General features: G+C 29.0%; 1 protein-coding gene across 1 annotated transcript; it reads left to right on the forward strand.

Moving 5' to 3' along the window:
- The first annotated feature begins 462 nt into the window (after window positions 1-462).
- On the forward strand, window positions 463-17,851 carry LOC113371054 (fasciclin-3-like). The gene is made up of 9 exons (XM_026611701.1): window positions 463-490; window positions 3,113-3,233; window positions 8,750-8,955; window positions 10,980-11,114; window positions 13,673-13,870; window positions 14,004-14,191; window positions 14,303-14,444; window positions 15,347-15,460; window positions 17,661-17,851. Exons 1-9 carry the CDS (start codon window positions 463-465, stop codon window positions 17,849-17,851), a joined length of 1,323 nt encoding a protein of 440 aa, XP_026467486.1.
- The last annotated feature ends 1,891 nt before the right edge of the window (window positions 17,852-19,742 follow it).

Here is a 19,742-nt window from a genome sequence, read left to right on the forward strand (position 1 = left end):
GCAAATGGTCTTTTACACCATCTCTCTAGCTCTTGCTCTCAAATTACATATTTATTCTGATTTATTTCCATTTTTCCATATCAAACACCTCTTGTCCATAGCTTCATATCATTCATACCACTCCAGCATTAATGAAAAGGCATTACGAAAGCTGCATCTCTAATTTCATACAGCATATTCTCTTTTCATGTGAAACCCGATATAGCAAAATATTACCTTAGCTTTTTACCTCGTTTTAACGATCAGTGATAGTCATACGACCTGCATCAGGTACATACAAGGCTACTAGCATGTATTAATTTACGACGAGCTGTCATTACAAGACAACCTCCCTGTCGGTTATGTGTCGACAGGCGCACTCGACGCCTCGGCAAAGTCGAACGTAATTTATTTTCGTTTAAGTGTCGACTAATGTCGACGGGAAATTACACTTTTGCACCAGCGAATTCGCGCGCGAATATAATGGATCGAGATCCCATGACACTAAATGGTTTGGGATGTCTACGTCCAATTTGTTTATATTAGCTCAAGTAGACAAGTTACACTCAAAGATGAGATACTGAGGTAATATGATAGATGATAATTGTAGAATTATATTTTGGAATATGGAAACAAATCCATATAATCACATGTAAGACAATAGTCATCTTTTTTAGTTTGGATTCATATTGTGATTCTATAGTAATTGTATCATTATATTGATCGTGTTCCTGAGTTCTATTCTATAACAAGTGGTAATACTTTATATCGTTTATAATTATCTTAATTTGTGACTAGTCTGGTGCATGGCATTGTGCCTTAAGGCAAATTGCTAAAACTTCCTGTACCGTAATTAAAAATCTTGGTACAGATCCCAAAAAAATTTACACAAAATGTGTACACATTATTAAAATCTTGATAAAATATCTGGTAATTTGATGTACATATGTCCAATAAACATTTTTGACCGCCAAATGACTTTTTCTAACTTATTTTCATTGAGAGTCCATAACCGCTGGACCTGCCTTCCCAAAAATTTAATCAGTTCTTCATCTTGTCAATACAAGTAAAATGTTTTTTGAATTATTAAAATCGGACGCTGCGTTCTCTTAAAAACTCAGTTACCGTTTTTGGCACTTTTTGCCCCGTATCTTCGGAACGGCTTGACCTGCCTTCGCCAAAAACTAATCAGCACGTCTCCCTATCAATACGAATCGAATGTTTTTTGAATTATTAAAATCGGTTGATTCGTGTTCCCGAGATAGTCGATTAAAATTTGTATCTGCACACACACACATACATCCATTTTTTCTAAGGTATGCCAAAATATTCAAAAACCTTTGAAACGTAAACATAAATAAAAATTTTCATTTTCGATTTAAAGTTACGAAAAGTTAAGTTAGACTTAAAGCTTCGGAAGTTAAAAAGACATGACTACATATCATTTACTCAGTGATCATAAGTCATTTTTTATGTTAAAATAAAAACTAGATTTACTTGAATGACATTTTGACCACAACTAAAAATTTTACTTAATGGAATACTACTAATTTATTTTAGTGGAAATACTGTATTCTCTTTCTGAAAAAAAAAATCGGCTATCCCGGATATATTTTACTGCGATTTTATATTGATTATATTGAGCTATCTCATTGATATATTTTCTACAAACTATACATATACAGGGTGTTTCAGAATTTATTGTCAAATCGAAAGGGGGTGTAGTATTGACTGTTACTGTCCAGAAATTACGTTGTTTTGAAATTATGAGCTTTTAAGTGCAACCTAGAGCTTTTGTGAAATTGTGACTACTTTTTGGTCATTGTGGTTAATTTTTATTACTTTTGTTCATTTAAACTTTAGAACCGTAACCGTTGATACTATTTTTCGACAAAATTGCCCCAGGTTTTCAAGAATTAAGACATTTTTTTGAAGTATTAATCTAATTTTTTTTAAATTGATCAACTTTGAGACGCACTCCTTTAAAAAAAAATTCTAAAGTGTGTTGGCAAGTTTCATCAAATGTTGGTGCAGGATTGTCAAATGGTAAAATACTTGAATTAATTGTATTTTATAATAAAAAAACCAGTAAAAAAGAGAAAAGTCGCATAATTCAAATAAATTTGTTTCGCATAAGCTCTTGGTAGACGAGAGATGAATTATTAAAAAGTTTTCTATGACTAAACTAAATAAGTGAAATTAACAAAATAATGAATAATCTTGACCTATATTACATTAGGTTTATTAGAATAAATGTGGTATTAGAAATATGCGATTTTTTATTAATATAAATTGTTTACCATCTGCTCTATATCTTCTTAATAAAGATCTATTCATTAGCCGCAATGCAAGTCAGAGAATTTATTCTTGACCAGAAATGTCCAGGAAGATGGTATTCGAAAAAACACTTCTTTATTTTTTTAACACAGTTTATCTATGTACTGTGTCGTAGCATCTCCGACTTCAATTCTACTCGTAGAACAATATCGAATATTTGGATTGTTGTCTCATCCTCACAAACAAACTGATATTTGTGAACTGCTCGGAGAGCAGATACGTGACGATGATTATTTGCGAAACAGGTGACGGCGATAAGTGCTTTTAGAAACTTTCAACACTGTACGTGTAATATTGGAAATCGATTCAGAAACTAGTTTTTTGTTAAACGACTCAAACTTTTTAGAGTAATTAAGTTTTATGCGCTTTAGAAGCAGTAGTTCTTACTGTACGAGGTAACAGAAATTATAGACATAAAATTGTTTGATATTTGATCTTTATTTATTTGAGTTATTCTTACAATTTTAATTAGTTGAGCTTCAACTATTTATGATGTAACTATTGCGTAAATAATTGAGCCAACAGTGCGGATCCCCACATTATTAGTTGTACTCATTATTTATTATCATGATTAAATCCACAATATCGATATAACGCAAACATTGCGATCATAAAACTAAACAAGCTTTATTCCAAAATAGCAATGAATAATTTATATTTCCCGATCATCTCCACATGTAAAAGCGACAGGTACTAAATTAATATATTAATACTCACATCCTATGTTAAACCATTGTTTCGGATGATCAATCAGTGATTTCCGTAATTTGACTGATTGTGTTTTGTTTGATTTCAGTATTGGCGGTGCTATGCGACGCCCAGGCGCCCGTCGAAATATACCCACAAAATCCAGTGGTCCTGGAGGGTCAAAATCTCACCATGCTCTGCCGTGTGGGGGTGGATGTACACTACTGCAGGTAAAAATTAGAAAAAAATATATATTTTATTTTTATGTGCTCATCAACTATGCATCTACTGAAAAAAGTGCTTATAAAAGTTTATAGTAAACATTATGATCGTTCAATAAAAAATAGATTGAACAATTTTTTTAATATAGCAATTAAGAGACAATGAAATCTTATAAGATATTGTTACATGAAAAAAATAAAAAAGTTGTAATAGAAAAAAATAATAATTTAGAGTTTTCTCCATAAAAAAAATTCTCTTCATGGAGAAAATTCGAAATCATTATTTTTTTATTCTAACTTTTTTCTAATCATGGCAACAGAGTAGTAAGCCTTGCTATAATTAATTTTGACCATAAACTATTGCAAAATGATATCATAAAATATTGTCAATATCCTGATATATAATATTAACCACATAAACCATGATCAATGCATTCGATGATAAATCCAATCCAATAAAATAGGAATCAAAGAGTATTTGGCAGCGAAATATATATGACGGCTAAAGCAGAATGACCACATATTTTGTGGTGAATACCTGCCATACACCGTATGAAGTGCATTCTAGAGTTCAATTAAATAGTTAATAGAAAACACTAAATGTATGTGAATCGGTCATGAATAATAAAATTACTCACATTATTTAGTGGATAAATCTGCTGGTAAAAGATATATTTAACATTTGCATTTTTGTAATCTATTTGACCTAAAAAACAAAATAGTTCGATTTTTATACCTGGTTGTTGCAGAGAAAAGTGGTAGTAGATGGGAATATCGATAGTAAACTATCTATCGTTAAAATTTTGTTTGAACATTACTTAATTAAAGCAATTTAATTGTAATTTTCGATAACTTTATAATCTCAACTTACAATTCGTGCCTTTCTGTTAAGATTGTATACGGTAGAGCGGGGTTCAAAAGCGGGCAAAAGGGTCCACCACGATTATTTATTTATTATTATTATTATCTGTTATTATTATTTTAAAAACAAGGAAATTATAGAATTTATTAACGATTCTATTTTAAAATAGAAGACAAAAGATGTAAACTAGCCAAAATCTTATTTCCCACGATAATGGTCGTAAGAATCACCTCCTGTAACCATTCATCAATATTCATAACAAATATATTTTTTTGTTGGTATTTTTTCTTTTATTTTGAGCTCTTTTATTTAGTTTATAATATCTGAATTTAATTTTAAGTATACGTTATTTAATTGTTTTATACTATAAATATGTTATTTTTAAGTAAAATTCAACAGTTTTTCAAGAAAGCTCTATAAAAGCTCACATTTGGGTGGGGTATAATGGTCGAACTGAACCTTGGCAAAGGTGTAAACAATAAAAAATCGTTAATAAAAAAGTAAATTGAGTTTAAAAAAAAACAATTTTACAGGAAATAAATTAAATAAATAGTTATTCCAACTCTTGCGGTAAATAGTTTGGACAAAATATTAAATCAAAACAAGGTTATATACAATCTTTATAAAAAAATGTACCCGTGAAATTTATATTTTGCATTATTTTGTAACATCTTTTCAAAATTAAAAATAAGATGTTGGATCTATTCGACTCTTGGCTTTCCTATTTTACTCCGCATATGTGTTGAAAATGTACAGATGATAAATGTTAGAAAAATAGTAAAAAAACACATTTCTATAATTAGTATATGGGATTTTACTGAACATAGTTTGATAGTTCTTTGGTTGATACATGTTATTTGTTGTGATATAGTTCATCTAGTTTAGACAGTATAATTATTTGAAGTCAATTTGGGATCTATATGCTCCATTTTACTCTATATGACCGAATCATCAATTCAATTATTTTAATGCCTTTCGTTTTATTTCTACATAAAAAAATTTATAGTCATTTGCAACTATTGAGTTGTTTATCCAACATGTCATTATAATATACAATGTCCCTATTACGGCTGACAAATGTAAATAAACAAATTTGCTAAATGTCTTTAACTGGACAGTTGTAAATATAGTAGTAAATAAAAAATATTGCAAAAAATGGGAAAAATAAAAATATCGATGAAAATGTAATTGATGTTATGAATCTTATTATATAGACGAAAGTATTACAAGATTTTGAAGCTTTAGTTTAACCACTTTATATATTATATCTACGTTTTGGGCTCCGAGCACATCTTTTAAATCTATCCTACTATAGTTCCGCATTTTGTTCTCTACTAATATTATTGCAACGTGAGAAATTATATCACGCGTCCAAAATTCAATTATTCCGGGGATATGGATATATGTGATACTCACCTGAAAATCACGCTGAAACAATGTCACAGCCGTTATTGCATACTCTACGCTTGCCTTGCACTCACATGTGTTTTAAATTGAATGAACCAGTATTAAAATCAAAATTAAAAGCTTGCAATTAAAGCTTGATAAACAGAAACTTGATTGCACGATGGAATGAAATATGGGTTTTAATTTAATTATTGCAATATTTATATTTATTATTTAAATATTTGTTATGAATTCAGTTTATTACTTGATTTTTATTAATATTTGAATGCAACTAATCTGTATAATTTTTTAGTGAATACATAATACCTTTACCAATTTCCAATTACCAATTTATATAATTTGTAAAAATATTTTTAGAAAAATATTTGCAGATTACTGATAGTGAGAAAAGAAACGGGATTTAAAAAAAATAAATAAGTACTGATTTCTGTAACTTATCGTGCATAGGTTCCTACATATACATTAGAGTGGTCCTTAATATGGACAATTTCGAATTTCCTTGCTACCAAGGGCTCAAATGGTTCTAAATTGATAAAAAACAATTCTCTGAAAGTTCTTAATATTGTCTGTCAGATAGTAATTCAATCTACGTTTTGTATGGAAATAGCATGAAAACAATTTCAAAATTTTTTTAGAGGGTCGAATTCTCAATAAAAAATGGCACGAATTTTCACTTCTAGTTCATTTGTTGCAAAGTTATACCTAAAAAATTTTTTTTTAATTTTCAAAATTTTCTCCATGCTATATTCATACAAAACTTTGATTGAATTGTGCTCTATCTAAAAGACAATATTAAAAGCTAAAACTTTCAGAAAATTGTTTTTATCAATTTGGAACCATTTGAGCCATTTGGAGCAAGGAAATTCAAAAATGTCCATAGTAAGGACCACCCTAATGTACATATATCGTATATATGTATCTAAACATTCGTATAGAGCAACTGTATTTAACATTTATTTACCAGTAATTGAATTTATATCTAGCAGATTAATAAATTTATTCAGATTAATTATTTGTTTTTCACAATTTGCGTTGCATTATATTGTGATGGTAGTAAAATGTAACAAATATGGTAATACAATACTTTTACTATTATTTGATGAAGATATTTTTGGAATAAAACTTTTATCGCTTTATACATAATAATAAGAATCAGGATTGCTATTTGGATATGCGCCTAAAGCGAGGATAATATGCTGTAAAAACAATTATTTTGCTAAAATGCGCTTTACCTTATTACCTTACTTTGAATATTTATATTGACTTATTAACTTCCCTTATGGTAAGTTATAGTAATTACAAAAAAAATGAAAATGAACATTTTTGCATATCTTTTGACGTTTCAAAGACTTCTGATGGGACTAGTATTGACGAAATGAAGAACTGATCCTTTGGGAAGCCAGATCCAGTGTTTTCGGAGATCCATAAAAAAGTTTGAAAAATGCCATTTGGCGATCAAAAATGATCATTAGATTAACTTAATTATACATCAAATTATCAGATATCAGTTGTCATCAGGTTTCCGTACCAAGATTTATGTTCAAAGTTCACTCACATAGTTCAAATAAATTTCCTCAACATTTTCGGAAGTGTGGTTCAACCGAAATGAGTGGGTTTCAAAATTCAAAATTTTCGAAAAAATTCAAAATGTTCAAAAAAATTTAGAGTGCGATAGTCATATCATGCACGTTAGTTATAAATATATTGAGAAATATTTCAAAACCATGATGTATCAAATAATTGGAGCTATATTTAGTACAGTGTTCCATGTAAGGGCATGCATACGAAAGTAATTCAAGTGCATGGCGTGTTCTATACAATTCGTGTGTCAGTGCGCAACAACTAGGAATGCCTCCGAAATCACTTCATAATGTATTATTCAAAACACATTTTCCAGAAGTCTGAGCTGGTGAAAACTACGCTGTAGATATGTTCTCGAAAACGCTGCAGGTTATTGAATTTTAGATCAGGATCTAAAAAATGCCGTGTCCGATGGGATTTATCTGTTTCTCGTAACGTGGGAAAACGAATCGAATGATTTTTCAGCGGGAAAGTTTATAATAAGAAATATAGTTTGAATGAAGTCGGTTTTACACTTTGATATGATATGATAATTTTAGAAAGTTCTTTACGTCTTGGAAGATTGCCTTGAACAATTAGTTTCTTTCTTGCAAATCTAAACAAATATCTTAAAAAAGCTTATCAGCTTTTGAGACGTTTTATATGGCTTCGCTCTAAGGGTAGATAAGTTTTTTCTCTCTTTGGTTAGAACGATGTTCCTGGTTCGACCACGATTTGAGCAGCCAGATGTCAAGCAGAAGGGACATAGGTTTTTACTTAGAAACATAGATAGCCTATTAATAAGTATGTTGCCAAGTGAAAATAGCCCTTACCAGACATTTCTGCTTTAATAATATATCATCACTATTATAGATATTGTAATAATCAAATTGATCACATAGAGATTGGACAACTGTTCGGGTAGCCATCTATAATAAAGCTACTTTGTTAGTAAGCTATTCATTACAACAGCTTATATAATCCTCAAGTTCAAAACAAAAAACTTTTTATTTAATTAATAACATAAATTAACCCTTAACGAAAGAGTGCCGCCATACTCGTGACATTGTAAATATTCTTACATAGGTCTTAAGACGTACCAAGAAGTATTTCAGGCTTTTATTAACTTCCCGTAGGGTAAATTATAGTAATCGTAAAAAAATCAAAAATGAAAATGTTTATATAAATTTACGTTTCAAAAGTTTCTGAACATTTTGGCATATGTGTGTATGTGTGTGTGTGCGGATACAAATTTTTGTCGACGATTTCGGGAAATGGATCAACCGATTTGAATAATTCAAAAAACATTCGATTCGTATCGATAATGAGACGTGCCGATTAGTTTTTGGCATAGGCAGGTCCAGCCGTTCCGACGATACGGGGCAAAAAGTGCCGAAAACGGTAACTCAGCTTTTAAGAGAACGGAGCGTCCGATTTTAATAATTCAATAAAATTTTTTACTTGTATTGAGAAGATGAAGAACTGATTAAATTTTTGGGAAGACAGTTATGGACTCTCAATAAAAATAAGTTAAAAAATGACATTTGGCGGTCAAATATGTTTATTGGACATATGTACATCAAATTCTCAGATATTTTATAGAGATTTCGATAATGTATACACAGTAAATTAATATATATGTATAATTTTAAAATTTCAACTATACTTATATTTTTCTTTCTTCTTCTATTTCCAGAATTACAATACCCGGTCTGAAGAATTCGCTGAATTTGAAGTCCGGACAGCGTGTGGGAGGATATGAGTATTATGGCGCAGGCTTGGAGCAAGGACAGTGCGGCGTCCATATCGGATCGGTGACCGCCAAGGAAGCAGGAGAATTCAAATGTTCGATGGGAACATCGCCCATTGAAAGTGATGCCAGCACGACAATCATCGTAGCACGTGAGTTTGATATGCTGATGACATATTAATAGAGATGAATGGCAGTCTACTATACTGTTTTGAATGCGTATTATATTTACAATAAAGTGGAAAAAATCTGGAAAATTGACTAATTTTGAGCTAACATTTTTTTGGATTGGATTTTTTTGGATTATAGATATAATATTTTTCAGAAGGTTTTTTAGTTTTAACCCTTTTGTTATGGGAGTTCTTTTCCGCAAGAGTGTCACTCAATGGATAGACACAACGATACATTTTTAGATTTTACCATCATTGTTAGTGAAAATGTGTTGAAATATTAAAATTTTGCTTCTAATAAACTAAGAATTACAATACAAATTAGAATTACCGATAGTTTAACTCTAGTGATGAATTTTGAAGCGAAGTCCGACACGTAACATGTCGTGGACGACATTTGCATACATAGGAAGTCGAGTGGATGTCGTCCATGGACGACACTTAAAGCTAAAGGGTTGAGCTTTTTATATAATTCTATACAATTTTCTCCATTATTAAGTTCAGCTAGTAATATCGCTTTATAGTCTATTTCCAACCATATTGTGATATACTCGGTTGTTTTAATTTGTTTATAAAATAATATGTATGTAAAATTAAAGTTCAGTATAAGAGCTCTGCAAAATGTGGACAAAAATAATAATTTACCGTAAGATATAGTAATCGCAAAAAAATGAAAAGAGGCAGGTCTAGCCGTTTCAGAGATACGGAGTAGAAGAGTGAAAAAAATAGGTTTTGAGAGAACGGTGCATTCTATTAGTAAGAAAACATTTTGCTGGTGTTGAAGGTGTGAACACATAATTAGTTTTGAGGAAGGCAAGATTCACAATCTCGAAAAAAAATTCAAAACAATAAAATTTAATTTCAAAGTTTCAAAAAAATTCTTTCTTAAAAAAATATCGATAATGATTTGTATTTTATTTTAACTCTATCTAAAGTTCTAAAGCTCCCTTACATACTTAAAATAATTTTAACGTAATTCAGTTTGCATAATTCTAAAAATTATGAAATAAGGCCCTTCAAAAGTAGTCTAATATATAAGGTCTTATATTTTGTCCATGATATGCGAATAATGAATGTTGGTTCAAATTTAGTAAAAAATCATTCTTTTTGTAATATAATTAAAACGCGCATTGGAAAGAAGAACCTTTTTCAAAAACTCATACAAATTAGGGACAAAGTACCTATATCTGGAACAAATATTGCTTCTCAAAAATAGAGTTTCGGGACTATCTTGACTAAATCGAGATGTGTGGTCACCTTCGTTATAAAGCTTTTTCATAATCAAAATTGAATTTCATTTAAGGATTTTGCTATTCCTGTAAATATTTTTATCGATTGGTTTTCGCCATTCATACTCTTGAGGAATACAACATTATATAAGTACAAAAATATGCTTTTAGTCTATCCAGTTTCCTTAAAATAATATTTATTGTTAGAGCTAGTACTTGGAGATAGTGGATTTTTGTCATTTTTTACTTACATTAGCCACTTATTAATTTGAATATATTAATTTCTAGAGTCTATTGTTTTTGCTTATTAAGAAATAACGATCTAGTTTTCAAATAACTTATGCTTAGTTAGTATAATATTAGATTTTTATAAAAAGTTAATGCCAATTTTCAAATTTTAGGTTGCTATCGATAATTTTAAGCGAAATATTTAATATAGAACTCTAACAGCTAAATATAGTTTGATACATGCTTCCATAATCCCATAAATATTCAAGTTCATATTCACCTCGAAAAATGAGTTTGATATATTAGATTTTTAATTACATTAACATATCACCTCTAAAATATTTTCAACATAGTTGGAATAACTCATTGTACTTTTATTTTTTTCTTACTCAAAGTGAATATTTCAAAGTACATACACGTCGCCAGAAAGTTAATTAAAAATTCGTCTGAACAAATATTACGTCATTCAATCTGTTTTACACCATTTATAATCATAATGCATTTAATTTTAATTAAATATATTTAATTAAATACAAATTTTGACGTTAGGTGAACCATCCCCACCTGAAATGGAAACAAGCCCGGGAACACAGGCTCGCGATACCTTCCGAGCAAACGATATTTTGACAGCCAGGTGCGTTGTCAGAGACGGCAGGCCACCTGCAAACATCTCTTGGTATCTGGGTAAGTTTATTAATATTATGGGAAGAATATTATTAATATTAGTTTATTAAGAATTACATACAAAGATTTCTTTTTATTTTAAATATATTAAAATAATATTCTTATACATCCAATAATTGTCCTGCCTAGTAAAAGATAAGTCTAAGTATTGTTCATGATGTAGGGTACACCGGGGCTTAAAGGTTCGCGGGCAAATAGGCCCAACACTTTTATTTCAAAAACACTTCAAGTACAGAATCTTTTAACGATACGATTTTAGAGTAGAAGGAGAAAGATGTGTAACTAGTCAACACCTTAAGGAGGTATACTAGTGTAGAAATTCAAAAAAATCGATTTTTTTTTATTTCATATTTTCAAAGTTGAACTATCTAAGAATATGGGTACGAGAAGGTTTTTGAAAATTTGAATTATTTTCGGAGATATAGGCATTTTACTGACTCGGTCTCCATACTGGTTTGGCTTCACGCAAAACTTTAAATACGTTTTTCTCAAAACAGACTTTTTCAGTACTGTTGACACGATTTCTCGAATTTTAATCGACCGATTTACTTGAAATGTTCAGAGAGTCTTGTTTATAGACCTATCTATAGCCCGAACTAGGATTATCCCCAAATTCCAATTTTTACTATTTTTAAAAAATTCGAGAAACTCAAAAAATCAGTAAAAAAATATTTTTTTTCAAACAGTCGCCAATTTGTAAAAAAATTTTTTTTACTCATTGTTCGGGCGATTGCGACATCATTGTAGATTAATAATCTTTTTATTTTTTGCATTTCCGATGGCTAGGAGGGCTGAAATCATGTCAAGACATGATCATCAGCTGCCAGTTTTTACAATTTTTTACTTTTTTTATTTTTTAATTATTGTTTCGTATTTTAATAATATTAATAAACAAGTGGTAAAAAAATGGATAGTGAAGACATTTATTGCTTTCTTTTACGACACTTTAAAAATGACCTAAAATTCATCGCTCTACACTAGAATACCCCCTGAATTCATACTGATGGAGACAATCAAAAGATGAACAGCCTTGTATCAATATTTATAACAAAAGTAATTTTCCTTGTTGGCAGTTCATTTTTACCCCGCCTATGGAGTAAAAAGGGATAGATGACAAATTTGGGAAATATTGTACGAAAGCTTATTTCAATAATTGGGAATTTACTAAGAATTTTACACAACGATGATAATTTTATATCTGTTTTGTATTGTGATGTAGTTTATTTGGTTTAGACAATATACTTTCCATTTATTCTATATAAATCTAAAATATTATTATTATTAATTATTATTATTAAATTTATTTTATTGAAATTTTACAGAATTACTTGTACTATAAACTATTTTTCTTTCCATACGACATATTTTTGCAAATTTGGTGTTTTTTTCGGATGTGTTTTAAATTGAACGGGAAATGAATAGCTTTACGGCGTTTCAGCGTAGAGCGAAATTATTTTCTATTTCATCATGGTTTGCATTTTTATCATTTTTTTATTTCACTGGATATCATAACATAAGTTACATAAATTGAAATACGAAACCGTTTTATTTTGTTCATGTAAAGTTAACTTCAAATTTGAGTTATTGGAGCATTCATTTGTAATATTTAATAAATATCTCTTCATTAAATTTTATTTCATAGTATTTACTCGAACAGTGTAGATAAAGTTTTTTTTATTGATTATTTGTTGACTTTGTATACACGTACATTAGTCTTCATACATTCTATAATTAATCTTTACACTTTTATTTTAGTTGCTTGTATATAATTGTATGGTGCACCATATATCCTATCTTTGTCAATTATATTATAAAATTGATTGGGAGGAAGATTTTTTTTCTTACACTCTCTCTCCATAATTCTTGTCTACCATTTTCCAATTTTTTGCACTCCATAATGGCGTACTCAGCATCCGCCCTAGTCGCTCCACCCAAGCAATAGCAATTGGGATTAGTTAATTAATGGCAAAGTCGTAAATTATGGTAATACATGTCGGTAAAAATAATTATTATTTGATTTTAATAACGGCTATGTTTCAGCAGAGTTTTGTTTTCTATTTATATCATTACGAGATAATTCATTATAGTTAATTCATTTGCTAATAAAATTTCAGTATCAATTATTTCATTGCTATGATATTTATCTCGCGAACACTGTAGATAATGTATTAATTACTTGCAAAGTCGTAAATTGTGGCAAAACATGCCGTTAAATATAATTATCTTTTGATTTTATTATCTGCTAGATTATTGCCAGTTAGAGTTAATTAATTTTACTATTAAAATGTCAGCATCATTCACTTCATTGCTTTGATTCGAGCCCTTTTAAGAATATGTACTAAGCTTCAGCTATTAGAAGTCATTTTTTATAACATTAGTTTCAACTTTTAGATTTTGATTTAGTCTTAGTATTTGTATTGAATTTCTAAATATTCTATCCTGTGTTAGCTTAACGCTGATATCAATGCTGGTGCATTAGTGATTAACTCCTGCACATATACTATTTGTATTGCTTAGCTGCTTTTAGTTAGAAATTAATCGTTTATTTATCCAAACAGATGATGAACCAATCTACGATGGTCTGTCCGAACCTCAAGTGATCGATACCCCTGATGGCTTGGCTACCAGTGTCCAAAACATCACAAGGCGTTTGCAACCCAATGATGATGGCAGAAGGTTGACTTGTGTTGCCAGGCATTTGGCTTATAGAAAACCAAACCAAGCATCAGTAATTCACCATATCATCAAAGTTCAATGTAAGTAGATGAAATGTCTCAAATCAAAATCATGAATGATGTTTGTATTGAATTTTATTTTGTAATACAAACAAATAAATATATAGGATATGTGTATTTTGGAAGTCATTTGTGTGTATATTTTTATCCTCAGATGAACCTCTGCCCAGGGAACGTCCAATTGGCATTTTCGGAGTGACACTCGGCGAGTTAGCATATATCAATGTCACAATTGAAGCAAATCCACGACCAGTATTGGAATGGACCGTCAACGGTGAGAGCATCCCAGAAGGATCAATTGACAGCACACAAAGATTTGAAGTCACATCAGCTCAACCTTTGGTAAATAAATGAATATTTTATACAAAACTAGGACTGAAATATAAAATAGACAGAAAACTTCTTATGGTTACCTTCATATATATTTTATGTTGACCATGTTTATTTTCACAGGGACAAAATCGTTATAATGCCACATTACGTATTTCTGATCTGACTTTGGAAGATACAACGAAGGAATACCGACTTCGTGCAAGAAATGAAATTGGCATGACTGAATATGAAATCAGAATTAGCTCCAGTGAACCACCAATGGGTAAGAAGGCGTTTTATATTATATTATATTTTTTCATGAATAAGAATACATATACTTTATTTGCTTCATATTTTATATGAACATGAATCTGAACTATTGTTCGAGTTCTATAAGGTGATGTAACGAACATTCTACTACCATCTTTTTCTGAAGACAACCCAATTATTGCTTTTTTCTTTTTATTATGTGACATATAGCAAATTTTACTTCAAGACATATTTGGACCTATATTTTCATGTTGGAATTTAAAAAAAAAAATGGTGCTTTTAAATGTAAACTGTAGTCTTTAATTTGTAATAATTTAATGTTTACATCGTACCAAAAATGTATTTATGTTTTCTAGGGCGGGTCGATTTTAAGGTACATAGGCACGTATGATTTTCGGATACTAGGGATCAAAATAAGATACTTTGCTGATGAAACCGTGCCTCTAAAATGAAATTCTATGTTCCGTGCATTGACTGCAAGATAAGGGTTAAATTAAATTAAATTAAAAAAAACTCAGCGAGGATCCACATGGGTGGATCGGCCTTCCAAAGTTAGTGAGGGTCGGTTATACATTTGGACCCGATTGGAGTACTCTAAATGGGTCAAAATAAAATTTTATCGAATTTTAACCCTTATTTTGGGTCAACGGACGGGACATCAAAATTCATTTTAGAAGCATGGTTTCTTCAGCAAAGTATCTCATTTTGCGACTTTTTTTACCCATACAAATCGACCTGCTCTAATGTTTTCCCACTTAAGTAAAGAAAATCTTGTCATACACTTCGCTTTATATCATTCGACTGCCGTTTTCTGTACCTTGTTTCTGAAGAAACTATAAATGTACATCAATTTCTTTCATTCAGTTGGTTCTTTTAAATATTTGATTAAATAATATTGATTTGATTCTATTTCAGGCGGAGTTTTGGACCTTGGATCCATAGTTGGCATTGTCGTTGCCTTAGCAATTGTACTAATTGTGGTTATTTTGATCATTTTCGCAAGAGCAACTGGACGCTGGTGTTTCCACGGTAAGTGATTAAGAAAATTAGATTTTTGAAGTAGAGAAAATTATTAATATAAATATATATAGATTATTAAAAACTTCATGCCCGAAGCATGTTTGGAAGACATAGTGAAGCTAGACATAGATATTTTTAATCAGCAAAATACATATTAGATAATGCATTTATAATATATAGTTTTGCATGAAACATAAATATTTATTTATATATAAATAAATATATGCATCTATTATGTAATACAATATATGTTTTTTGTTTGAATCATACAATTTTAAATATATTTGGTTTTATCATAATATAAAAATCTAAGTTCACAATAATTTGTATCTCTTTATACCAAGAGGAATTAATTCATTCTTGCCATGGATATTTCAAGACAGTTATTTTCATATGTATAACCGTCCTGAAGTTACCAGAGAAAGTATTTTTTGGTGAATATTACCAGAACCAACAGTATTGATTTATAGATGAATGACTAGTGTCTATAGTAAATATTAGAATTGTTTATTTTTTACGATTAAAATGATCCAATCTGCATATTTATCCATACTAATCTTAGGAAATTTGTCCACAAATCATCAGCTTGGGTCATTTTTGTTTTCTTAGTTGGTTAATTTATAATGTTTAGTTAGATACTAGAAAACATTGGTTAAACAAGAGCTAACAACATTTAATTAAACATTCTTCATGCAAAATATGTAACAAATGAGATTTATACGCATTATTAACTTTAATATCTTGCACCCATAGAACCATTAATTATTAATTTGGAATTAGTTTATATTTGGATCACTTTTTTGGCTTATCCGAGGATTTTATCTTAAAATCTACCATCGCTCAAGTTCATTTAAAGATCTATAACTTTATTAATAAAAAAATATATGTTAACAAGGTTTTAAAATAACAAAAAAAATGGCTTTGCGGTTACATTAACAGATTGCTCTTAATAACGTGGGTTAGTTTTTGTTTTGAACTATAAATAATATAAATGCATGTTTTTAAACTCCTGAATACTATACACTTTTGCATGATTTAGCGCAATTTTTGTATAATAATAGTCAATTGCATGTTTAAAACTTCGTTAAAGCATTTGCATGTTTCTCTTTAAACTTAATCAATAATCCACTAAAATTATAACTGACTTTCAAACATATTAATATTTATTTATATCATAGAACTAATATTACAATTATTATTACCATATGTAACGACAATAAACCATATTATGTACAGACAGTATACTTAAACCAATACAACTTTTATGCTATTTATATAGAACAATATGTAAAATTATTAGCTAAATTTGTCAATGCAAGCCAAATTTGTATTTTTATTTATAAAATTAAATTAAATTTGAACGGGGTATTTATCAATTTTTTATATGAAATGTAGCTTAGTATTGAAGTAGTAGTAAAGTATTAAAACTGCTTTGGCTTTCTATAGTAGCTTTTAGTAGTCAACTAAATGTTGTGTAATAAAAATCATTTGTAATGTTAATTTTCGATTACATTGTAATTGCAAAATAATTGTTTGAATCAGATCATTTTTTCTATTTATGAGACCAAAACACGCAAACACGATAATGTACATGTGACAAATCATCCTTTTATTCTAATGATTATATTTTTTATTTCTTATTATTTTCAATAATTTCAATTTATGTTCTAACATTTCATTATTAACTAAAATTGTCATGAAAAATTTACTAATCTTTTTGTAGCCTATAAAAATAAATTCATAGTTGACTTATAATTTTCAATAGTTCTTATACCAGTCAAAAAATTGTAGTGCAATTGACCATTTTTATAAATTATATGTTAAGAGTGATTAACAAAGGTGAAATTATTTTATAAAGTTTATTAAATATATAGAAAAGTTATATTTATTTTTGTTTCAAAATTCATGTTCTCAAAATAAATAAAACAAGTATCAGGCCATTTTAAGCACCACGTTTTTAGAGCTTGAGAAGCCGCGTTGTATATATTTTATGATATTTATATAAAATTAGATTTAAACGGAATAATTATTATTTGTACTGTGAAAGTAATTAATCTCAATAAGATACACACAACATATTTTTTTCTCACAACATACACCGTTCAAAAAAAAACTTACTATGAAACATTTTTTCCAAAATCGTGATTTTGTTGTTTAATCAAATTGTTGTTAGTTCTATGTATCTCCAATATTTTTTCGTGTCTAACAGGTGGTTCGTTGAATACTGATTTGAGCAAAAACGTCGTCGATGGGATGGACTCGGAGGCCCAAATTAATGTCAACGATAATAGTAACGAGACCGACGAATACACGAAGCAACAGGTTGAAGACTATCGCGACCACCACAAGATCTCCAATGGAAAAGATAAAGATGGCAAGAAAACAAATACACCAGTTTAAATACGAATTTTATTACATTATATGTCTATTTAGCTAGTTTTCAAAAGGCATTTTGTTTGAAGATCACAGTTTTTGCATTTTCTTCATAAAAATGTCCAAATGCGCTGGTAATCTAACGCAGATAATTTGATTTTATAGAAAATGAATGCGAAACATAAGGCGAAGTTGAAATTCTAAAATGTTTGGGAGGGTGAAATATATTATATATTAATATATATATATATATATATATATATATATGCCAGGTGTCCCAGACCTTAACGTCAAGCCGAAACGTGGTAACAGTATTATTCTTAACAGCCCTGAAAAAAATTTAGAAAACAATTATCTCACATTGTTTGGAAATTATGAGCTTTTAAAGTAAACCTAGAGCTTTGGTGAAATTGTGACCATTTTTCGGTTATCGAGAGCAATTTTTATTTCTTTTGTTAATTTAAACTTTGGCCGATTTTGTTTATTTAAACCGTAACCGTCAATAACATTTATAGAATAATCACAGTCAAAAATTTTAACACACTTGCAGGCAGTTTTCGAGAATTAGGACTTTTTGTTCAACTGTGATTTTTTTTAACTTTTTTTCACTTTGAGACTTTTATAAAAATGCACTAAAGTGTAATAACAATTTTAATCAAACAATTTTTTTTTTAATTGTTGAATAAAAATTAACGACAATATCCAAAAAATGATCATATTTTTACCAAATCTCTAGGTTGCACATAAAAGCTAATGTGTAATAACAATTTTAATCAAAAAAATTTTTTTTAATTGTTGAGTAAAAATTAACGGCAATATCCAAAAAATGATCATATTTTTACCAAATCTCTAGATTGCACTTAAAAGCTCATAATTTTCAAACAGCGTGGAATAATTTTTAATTTTAAATTTTTAGGACAGTTACGGGCAATAATATCACCTCGTTTGGGCTTGACGTTGAGTTCTGGGACACCCTATATATATATATATATATATATATATATATATATATGTTCTCATAAAAAAGATCTGACTATGAAATACTCGCAGCAGAGGATTGAATTTTAATTAGAATAATTTTATGATATTTTTCCCTTGCTGTGAGAGATTAGTGTACTCAAATAGTTTTAACTTATTCGAATCTACTTAACAATATTACTTTTTGATACTCGCAATACTATATTGAAAAATCGGTATATGGAATTATCAGTTATGATATTGAATTGTTCACTATCAATTTTTGTAATAAAATTATTTATCTTCATAATTATTATATTAAATGACTGTAACCATCGTTTGTGAATTTCTCTATAAATTTTCTGATGATTATTTTTATATTATATTATATCTCTGTCTGTAATGATAACTATCAGTTCTATAAACCGATTCAACCAGAAATAATTTTTTGTACAAATCCACATATTGATTAATTTTTGTGCACGATTGAAATGTTAAGGCGTTGTACATAGAATCTTCTCAAATGTTTGATATTATAGATTAATCGTAAATTAACGATAACAATTTAAATAATAGTAATATTAAATATAGTATCATAACGTTTATTATAATTATGTAGTTATAAAATGTTTATGATAGAATATATAAATATATTTTTCATTCCTTTTATCATCAACATATGCAGTTTAATCTAAATATACGTGTGATATTTCAATAAAGAAATCACTTAGTTTTTTTAACAAATTTTCATGTTTTGAAAATCGTTTAGATTACATCTGCATCATTTGTATATATGAGAAGCGAAAAGCACTTCAAAAATTAATCAAAAAAGAAATATTCGAAGAGTTTTCAATCTTTTATTAGGTATAAACGCAAATTATATTAATAAAATAGAACTATAAGTAAATTGAATATATATACATGCTGTTGAAATTGAAATCTTATATTAATTTATTATACA

The sequence above is a fragment of the Ctenocephalides felis genome, unplaced genomic scaffold (assembly GCF_003426905.1).
Source record: "Ctenocephalides felis isolate EL2017-DRISC unplaced genomic scaffold, ASM342690v1 CF-g0.4_SCAFFOLD_01492, whole genome shotgun sequence".
Lineage (NCBI taxonomy): Eukaryota > Metazoa > Arthropoda > Insecta > Siphonaptera > Pulicidae > Ctenocephalides > Ctenocephalides felis.